This window comes from Microchirus variegatus (genome assembly GCF_963457635.1).
Source record: "Microchirus variegatus genome assembly, chromosome: 17".
In the NCBI taxonomy this organism is placed as follows: domain Eukaryota; kingdom Metazoa; phylum Chordata; class Actinopteri; order Pleuronectiformes; family Soleidae; genus Microchirus; species Microchirus variegatus.
Window position 1 is genome coordinate 4,445,648 of NC_139818.1, and position 10,225 is coordinate 4,455,872.

The 10,225-nt window shown below is 39.1% G+C and overlaps 1 protein-coding gene across 1 annotated transcript; it reads right to left on the reverse strand.

The window, feature by feature from the left end:
* Positions 1 to 1,143: 1,143 nt before the first annotated feature.
* Positions 1,144 to 9,761, reverse strand: vkorc1 (vitamin K epoxide reductase complex, subunit 1; the record flags this gene model as incomplete). The annotated part of the gene is made up of 3 exons (XM_083903836.1): positions 1,144 to 1,552; positions 2,374 to 2,483; positions 9,574 to 9,761. The coding sequence occupies 3 exons, from the start codon at positions 9,759 to 9,761 to the stop codon at positions 1,341 to 1,343; spliced, it is 510 nt and encodes a 169-aa protein (XP_083759962.1). The 3' UTR covers positions 1,144 to 1,340.
* Positions 9,762 to 10,225: the final 464 nt, after the last annotated feature.

Below are 10,225 nucleotides of genomic sequence, written 5' to 3' on the forward strand. Positions count from 1 at the left end.
ATTTCAGGTCGACCTAGAATCGTCAGTGTCTTTGTGTCCAGTCGAAGTGTTCAATTACATACAGTGGCAATGAACATAGGACAGGAATGGCAGCCAACTTGAAAAATGGTTTCCATCCTGAATTTTTACTGACCACTTCCTTTTTCTAACAGTGGCCCTTCCTCTTTGTGGACTGCACCTTGCCTTGTGTACTCCAATGAACCTGAGAGCTATGCCGGCAGGGATTTTACATCCATGGCAAGTTTAACTAAGCCGAACAGGTCAAAGGAGAAGAGGCAGACAAAACAGACATTCACAATTGAACCGAAATGGAGCAGCCATCTTGAATTTTTGAGGGACATCTTTGCCATTAATATGTCATTTAGAGAGTTGTTGTATCAAATTTTATGCTTGGATCACTGTCTGAATAATTGATATAATAAGTATTGAATTATCTTGAAAAATGGCTGCCATATTTGATTTTTGAGTGGCCAACGCCACGCAATAGTGGCCCTTAGAGAGTATCTGTGCCAAATGTCAGTTTTTTTTACTTATCTGCTGCACTAGTGGGAGTGAGCCTGTCTCAGGCTGGTTCTCTAGTTAACTGATGTCACCACCTTAAACAACCACACTTCAAAAAGTTTCCATTTAATGGACATCTCATAGGTCCAATAAAGATTTTAGAAATGAATTCATGGAATAACAAATAAACAGATATATTTTAAATTATAAAATATTTGTAACATAGCTCCATCAAGTGGAACTAAAGTGAACTGTCATTTAAATATAGGGCAGTGATGTGTCCTCAAATTTAGTCATTAAGATTATTACAAACTCATAAATGATGTATATAGTATTATTATTATTAGACTATTTCAGGCTTCAGAGTACTTTTTTTTCATTTTGTAATCTGAAATTATAAAAAATGTTTTATCATGTTTAGAAAGTAGTGAGAACCTCTGTACCACTGTATATTTCATAATCACATTTCATTCATGAATACCACCTTGTATATACATAATATGTCTATATGACATATGATGATTTTATTAGTTATTTTTTATTTGTATACACTGTGATTTGCACATTGGATCAAATCAATGATAATACAATCTAATACAATCTATGCTACACTAATGTATTCACAAGCAGGGACAATATTTAGCAAACATTTGTAATTAGCATCAGAAATGTGCGTTGATGTACAAAAACATCTGTTGTATTGTCAAATTTCTTACATCATCTTGCGTGTGTTGGTGCACATTCAGTCCTGTTCCACTGGAAAAGAAAAACACCATGGGAGGGACTCGCTTTCCGTATCCACACCTCCTGAAGGCAGCAAATTTCTCAGGGAACAGAGTCTATCTAGCCTTTTCCTTTATTCCTTCAATTGCTCTCCTTCTTTTGAGGTTGGTGAAGAGCAGTGCAAAGTTGACGATATATGTAGACACGCAGACCATGCAAAAATCCCCCAGAACAAAGGCAAGAATAAAGGCGAGGTAAAGGGAGCCGACCACTGACACCCAGGAGGAGACGACCAACGACAGAGCTGCTTTCTTGGATAGTGACAGACCTGCAATAAAGACAAAAAATAAGAGCATTATAAATCCTCAAAAATACTGCTTATTTAGCAGTATTTGGGAAGTCCTGCACCCTTATCCAATCATTGAGAAGCTTGACTTACTTTATATGAAGTTCAATACTTAACTTTGTGTACAATTACCTCATCATCTATTGTTTCTGATTATTACAGCAGAATGAGCCTTTTATGTTTTTACAATAGCCCACAATGGACACAAAGTAAGGGCCTGTCCACATGGAAACACATTTTTTTGTTTGTTTATCGTATTGGCGTTTCATCCAAGCAAGCAAACGACATCCCAGGAAAACTGAAATTGTCTTTTTTATTTATTATTATTTTTTTTTTTTTAAACCTGTCCAGAGTGGGAAAATCTCAAAACGTCACCCTTGGTTCCGTTTTCATGGACTAAAAAAGTAACTGCTCTGGCATCAAAACTCTTGTTTGGTCTGTTTACTTATTTACTGTTTACTTATGATAACTTCTATATTCTCTATTGAAGATGACACCTCAATCGGATAACCTGTACAAATTAAGATTAAATTAGAACAAAAAATCATCATATAATTTTCCTTCCTTTCACCTGGCTTGGTTCATTTTGTTTCTGTATGCATTGTAATTTGTATGTCTTCTCCATTTTGGCAAAGCAGCGTTAAGCCCAATTTATACTCTGTACTGTGTAAAGCTCTACGTAGGTTACCTGAGAGAGGCAGCAGGCAGCAGTAGATCAGAAGTGCCAATGTCAATGTAGGCTAAAAATGGGACTTTCTCTATGGAGTTCCTGGTGCAGGAAAGTGGGCAGCTGACATACTAACCAAGGCCCATCTGCAGAGTGTAGAATATGATGCCAAGCAGGCTGTTGGGTTGGTTAAGTGGGTTATCTTTAGCCACGAAGAACTGAACCAAACCAAAGCCACGTCCCCATCTGCCAAATCAAAAAAGTCAGAAAAGCACATGAGAAGGAAATGAAAACAGCATAGGTCTTGATTCCCGTTAAAGGGAATCATAACATACAGTGTCATTTATATGAGCAGCAGCAGAGATTGTTGATCAAAATTATACTAATATCGACTTTTAATTATAGCATAATAATCATGTATCAATAATTAATAACAATAATCCATGCCACTTATAATTTTATTATTATATCTGGTGATTTGTTCCACACATTAATCACATAACAAAAAAAGGATTTTATCATTTAAACATCATAGCCAGAGTCCGCCCTTTTTCTCTCGCTAATGCATGCTTTTATCGCCAGTTGTATCGACTATTGGAACGCCCTGATTTTTGGTCTTCCAAAAAGTAACATCTCAGGTTTTACAACTCTTAAAAAATTCAGCGGCATGTGTATGTGTGCTGACGAAGACCAGAAGGCGCGCACATATAACAATGGTTTTAAAATCACTGCATTGGATCCCTCTGTGTTTTATTGATTGATTGTAAGCTCCATTTAATGGTTTTTAAATGTCTTAGGTGTCTTGGACCTTGTTATCTCTTAGCATTGCTTTTACCATATGAACCCTCGCGGACCCTTAGATCCTCTGGCATTGGCCTTTTAATAATCCCCAAAGTTAACAAAAAAAAACTAACTTATGGTGAGGCATCTATTCAGTCTGTGGAATAGCCTGCCGGAGGACCTGAGGGCCGCAGAGAACGTTAATATTTTTAAAGGAGGCTCAAGACCCGCTTATTTAATCTGGCCTTTAACTAATATCTTATTTTCTTAGTAATTTTTTTATATTTTAGCCCCCTGTATCTTATATCTTATATATATTCTTAATTTCCTTTTATGAGAGTTCATTTTATCTATTTTTATTAATTATATTTTCTTTGCATTTTATATTTATTTATTTTTTATTTTTTAGCTTATGTAGTTTTTTATGATTTTATTCAACATATCCATTTGTTTTTGCAGATGGCCATTTTGTTTAAAAACATTTCTGTACTCGAAAATGTAAGCACCTGGCGAACTGCTCTCTCTAGCAGAGTTTGAATATTTCGAGTATTACGGTTGTTAAGTTATTCTGATGAATGGTCTGAAGTGCTTGGAGATATGTAACTTTATTTTGATAATATTTGTTATGCTATATCGGCTGCGAGTGTGGCTAGTTTGAAGTTGTACAGTTATTACGGTTTTGGTCGGGGTTGCTTTATACACAAAACACTAATGTTTTAATGTTTTTATGTACTTGAAAGGAGTGAAATCTAGAAAATAATTTGGTGCGGTTAAAGCCACAATCAATTGCCACCGTGTGTCCGGCTCGTCCCTCTGCATCACACCCACTCACAACCAGTAAAGCACAACGCAGATTGTCCGGGTGCAGAGAGGCATCAGACGCAGCACGTGAGCTGGGTTACATATGTATGTGTGTGCGTGCATGTGTGTTCATGTGTATGCATATGTAATGAGGTGGGGGTCTAGGTGGGGTGGGATGGGCTGTTTTTAAATATGTAAAGCACTTTGCTAACTATAAGCTTTATAAAAAAGGAAAGTTTTAAGTCTAACTTTAAATACAGAGAAGGTGTCATTGGGAGCTGGTTCCACAGGAGAGGAGCCTGGTAACTGAAGGCTCTGCCTCCCATTCTGCTCTGACAGACTCTGGGAACCTGAAGTAAGCCTGAATTTTGGGACCTAAGTGATCTGTTAGGGTGATCAGGTAAAACTAGGTCTTTCAGGTATGAAGGGGCCTGAACATTAAGTGCTTAAAGGTCCCCACTTATATTTGGGACTCAGTGGGCCATACCAGTCCCCAAAATGTGAAAAAACAAGACTCAGTCATGTTTTAGTGGTTCCACTTTGTGTAAGTATAGGCGATAAAACATGCGATGTTTACACCTCCCGACTAAGTGACGACAGTGCGGACATTTCACCGTGAATGTTGGCACCCCGCCAGGCAGAGTACTTCACAGAGTACTTCACAGCTCCACCGTAGCTCCCCCTTGTCCCTGTGAAATACGAGACTGCAGGCGAGGTAGGAAGAGCGGAGTACAGCGGAGCAAAGTGTTTTACACAAACTTCCAGCCTCAGAAGATTTTTGTGTCCAGTGGATATATTTTATTTATGAAAAAAATGTTCACAAGCTTCACAAGCCCTTTGTTGTTGATCGTGTATGTAAATTCCTATGCTGGAGGGACACCTTGAACGCACCAGTTATGTGCCTGCAGTTAGCGAGTGACGTGTGGATCGGTGATATGAGGAGCACGCGTTTGAAAGCACTGCAGAAAGATGTAGATGTTGTCCTACATTTTTTCTCAACCAAAGGCTGCCTTTCTGTCGTGTTTCCACGTTCTCTCCTCGTGTTGTTGATCCACACACCAGTTGGAGACGCAGTTACACTGGTGCGTTCAGGGTCTTTTTCTAGCATGGGAATTTACATACACGCCGCGCCGCATGGCGCATTAATCGTTTTTCTTTGATTTTTTTATGATAGCTAGAAGTAGGGCTGAACGATATATCGCATTTGCGATAATATCGCGATATGATCAAGTGCAATTGTCTAACCGCAAAGGCTGCATTATACGCTGTTCACGTGACATGCGCGTGTAAAACATGTGACATAATCGAACGAGATTGTCTAACGACAGACGCTGCACTCCGGTGCAGGCTCCCTGCGCGCTCACATGCGCACACTGAGGAGGACGAGTCACGGCCCGTTTTTGTGAATGGAACAGGTGAGGGTGGGTCAGTAAAGTAAATATGGAGCTTCGGCCGCTGTCTGTGGTGCTCAAAGGCTGCTTTGTAGGATGAGTGTGTGTCAGTCACCTGTAACGTTAGCCTACATGGTGACAACAGCTGTTCCCTCCAGTGGCTGTGCGTGTCCAAGCGTGTGTGTAGTGCGAACGAGCTTGCGCTAATGTTTTAGACTGGGGTGGACACAACAATAAGCCGTCTACACGATTGAAGACCGCATCTCACGCAGTCGAGATCCTGCTGTTAAAAAAAAAAAAAAAAAACGACACTTGGACCTCGACAATCGACTCTCAAAATGTCTGAAATTCCCATCCCTAGTTACGCCATATGAACGCACTTCAAAACGGGTTGTGTGTATATTTTTTTTATTTACTATTGTTATTATTATTATTATGTTATTTAATGACTGTCTAACAGTTCACAGATGTCGAAAAACTAAGTGTGGTAAAGCGCCACACACACACACACACACACACACACACACACACACACACACACATATGCAATCTGCACTTTGTGTGACTTGTGACTGACTTTCATTTTAATGTTTACACCAGGGTTCCTTGTCAGCACTTTATGTTCATATGTTTGTAAGTTCCAAATGTACTATTGTGATTGAAGTAGTTAAATAAAAATATCAATCATCAATTCATGCATCACCTCATGTCATCATAACAGAGTCTGTCTTCCAGGAAAGAACAGTTTATTTTTAATGTAATATAGTATTGGCCATACTTATGATGTATTGCTTGTCTTTGTTTAATAATACAGAAGATAAAGACCTTAAAAAATAATCGCATCCCAATCGCAATATTGGCACGAAAAATCGCAATTAGATTATTTTCCATAATCGTTCAGCCCTAGCTAGAAGCCAAAATTGTGGTCACTCTATGCATTACGGTGAAACTCAGTAACAGGTAAACGGACATTACTATGGGGTATATGGAGCGGGGGTTGTGATGACGCTGCATGACAATCGGTGATAAGTGGCGACACTCCCCTGAAAGCAGTGGATGTGTATTTACCTGGGTCTCATTAACATGTAAATGATCAGGCACAAAACCGAGCGTTCTGAAAAAGGCTGTTTTGGCAGAGTTATTGAACTGCTATTGTGCTTCATCCTTATGATATTTGGACTAAAGCATGACACAGACATGTTCATTAGGGCACCAGGACCTAGTTTTACTTGGGTTAATAGGGTATAATATGGGACCTTTAACCTCTTCTTCCCTGACCCTCTTTTTGGAGTCCCTGCTCGAAAATGACATGCCCAAACTAAATACAGTAAATCTCTGCAGTTACAAGCTCTATGTGGAATATTTTGGTATCCAAATAAAGATGACACTTGTGAGATTCCACCAGAGGTGTAAGTTTCACTGTATATGCAACTGTGTCAGAGTAAATGTACATGGAACACAGCATAAAATACTTTTTTCACTCGCCTAAAAAAATATAGCATTTTAAAGCAAATATCACCTTTAAAATATGCAGTAGGAGCTTAAACACATGGAGGTCATGTAACAACATGTGGACATGAGCTATGCAAAGTCTGATGCTGTTGAAGTAAAGCAGAGTAAAGTTACAGAGGTTTTAGTAAAAAGATGTCTGGGCGTTCTCTCTTTTGGCACAATGAGGCACCATCTGTGCCATTTGAGATTTCTTAGGTACCAAATTATTAAAAACCCATCTAATTTTATTTATATGTCACTATTGTTCAACAAAGAACTTGTTTTTAAAAGAAAAAAGTACAAAAACTCGCTGTAAATCGATGCTTCCTGTGCGGTTAATAACAACTCTGTGACTCCGCATCGTCTTCAGTTACGCAGCGACATAGCTCTGACTTACCTTGGTCAATTAGGGTGATTGACAGCTCGCTATAAACCTCTAAACCGGTAGAATCAGACCCCGGGTTAGTTTTACTCTTATTTTGGGGCTAGATCCGTGATTCTTGGTCGTAGAGTGATAAAAATGGTACCGCTGGAATCTGAGGATTCTCACTGTCCAGCTGACACATGCTTTTCTTGTTTACATAATCCGCTGACGCTCCGGTGCAGCTTTTCAATATACAGTTAGGCCCATAAATATTTGGACATCATTTTATTTTGGCTCTATACACCACTACAATGGATTTGAAATGAAACGAATAAGATGTGCTTTAACTGCACACTTTCAGCTTTAATTTGAGCATTTACATCCAAATCAAGTGAACGGTGTAGGAATTACAACACTTTCTATATGTGCCTCCCACTTTTTAGGGGACCAAAAGTAATTGGACAATTGACTGAAAAGCTATTTCATGGACAATTGTGGGCTATTTCCAAATTATTTTATCTTCAATGTAAAAGTTCTGGAGTTGATTCCAGGAGTGACATTTGCATTTTGAATCTGTTGCTGTTAACTTTCTATATGAGATCCAACGAGCTGTCACTGTCAGTGAAGCAAGCCATCATTAGGCTAAAAGCATCCGTCGGATACATAGAAATGTACGGACGTTGTGATGTGTTCTTTCAAAATAAAAGGTCAAATAATTGACAATTGTAGTCTTAAGGCATTCGTTGTTGTTGTTTTTTATTGGAATATGCCCTGTTATCAAAGAATAATTCCATTTCAGAGTTATAGTACATGACCTGGTAGTGTGATCCATTAAGTTTAAAGACATTCTGATGTATAGTTTCAGAATAAAAGCCTGTCAAAATGTCTTTTTGTAGAGTAATGGAGCTCAGGTGAGCCCGAACTTTGTCTTAGTCATCAAAATTATGATTCCTATACTTGCTTGACCATATTATTGTCCAACACAAAACAAATGTGAACATCAAAAAATGAATAACTACTTGTAATGATTTTAACCCAGTGATAGAATTTTGAAATAGCTTTTAAAGGACTACAAAAGATATGTATTTATAATTTGATGTCACTACTATTAATAACACATAGAACATGTTGTACATCAGAAATCTTTACATGGAGAGGGTTTAAAAAATAAACATATATCAGAATGTCTTGATACTAACTGTGGCACACTATAGGGTCCTATACTATAACTATGGAGTTAAATTTGTTCCACTGATATTTGTAAATGTACAATACAAACACGCATTTCTTGATTTGTATGTGTGTTTTGAGATCCACAAATAAAAAAAATCCAATTTGTAACTTGTATATTGATTTTTACAAATAAAGATGTCATTTGTAAATAACGTGACATTTGTAAAACTGAAATTTTCATTTGTGAATTGTGATTTCGAATTTGTGGATCACCAGAACACGCATTCCTCGCTTTCCACAGTTACGGATTTTTGAGATATTTTTTGCATGAAAGTCGCACAGATCCACAGGAATGTGCAGATTGTGATCCACTTGATTTGTATGTGTTTTGAGATTAAAAAAAATAAATAAAAAAATCCGTTTTGTAACTTGTATGTCGATTTTTACAAATAAAGATGTCATTTGTAAATAACGTGACATTTGTAAAACTGAAATTTGCATTTGTGAATTGTGATTTTGCATTTGTGGATCGCCAGAACACGCATTCCTCGCTTTTGAGAATCACAAAAATACACATTGGAATGCATAGTATATTTGTCTCAGTAATGCCTCCCTTCATCACCAGGTGGCAGTGTTTTCCAAGTAGAATCTAGCTTCAATCTGTGAACAAGACGCTCATTGTTTTTTCAAAATAAAACCAGAAAAAAAGAGTTGATAGTGTTGTGTGTGTGTGTGTGCGAGTGAGACGGTGAATGGAGCGACAGCGAGAGACTGGTCAGCAGGAGGCGCTATAAGAGTTTATAATACAGTCACAGTGGATGTCACAGCGGTTTTTGGGAGTCGCTTTCTCAAGTGCAAAGTGGAGCTTCTGTGTGAGTTTTTTGCCACTTTTATTTCGGGGTGTAAACAAAACTTTGTTGTTCCAGGTTGTTGTTGCTCTCCGGGGCTGCACTATTCACAGTCACTCCCTGCTCTTCAGTGCCTTTTCATTACGTTTACCGTAAACGTTAGTAGATTCGCGCACTAGAAAAAAACGTGCGGCTGATTTGACCAGGCAGACGCGAACCACGGCTGGCTTGACCGCAGTGTTTTACCCTGGTTGCAGCGAGTGTTGACTGATATCTTCTCCCTGGCACCTGCGGGTGGAGAGACTGCAGCTCTACGGGTGCGCGGACGCACGGATCAGCGAAAACAGTATCACATATAGGCTGCTATAGTAACTTGACAACAGCTGAGACGTTGTGTGTGTGTGTGTGTGTGTGTGTGTGTGTGTGTGTGTGTGTGTGTGTGTGTGTGTGTGTGTGTGTGTGTGTGTGTGTGTGTGTGTGTGTGTTACCTGGAGGTGAACACCTTGGAGCAGCTCACTGACTCCCCCAGGTCGCACATCGCCCTGTAATCAGGGTTTCTCTCTCTGGACAGTTCCACGTGAAGCGCATACACAGACAGAACCAAACCAAAGACACACAACAGTATCCGCGCTCTTTTCTCCCACCCGGGCATCTTCTGACCTCCAGTCGCTGCCATGTCTCTGTTACTGTCTGCAGGAATCTACACTCAGTGAGGCTGACGTGTAGGATAAATCCTAGCTTCTGATTGGTCAGAAAGTCTTTTGCAGCTGATTGTGATTGGTACATATGTTGGAGCATCCGGGAGTGTTAAAAACAACCAGTGCGGACTTCAGCCTGACTTTGGACTGTGGGAAATATCAACATGCCACTCAAACTCCACTGAAGCTCCGTCCACGTATACATGATGCCCATGTTCCAAGCCCCCTCAGGGGGGCGCCAGAGATCCCATGGAGGTCACAGAGCTGTGTTTGCTCTTAGGTTGTCATATTATTAAAACTATAGTTGTGCATATTACATTTAGACAATTGTAATCACACAATTTTTTTGCATAATAGAAACTCTGCAAGTCATTTTCGATCCATCCTTTAAATATATTTACTTATTAAACAATTTATTACCAACATCTTCCTGGACACAAAA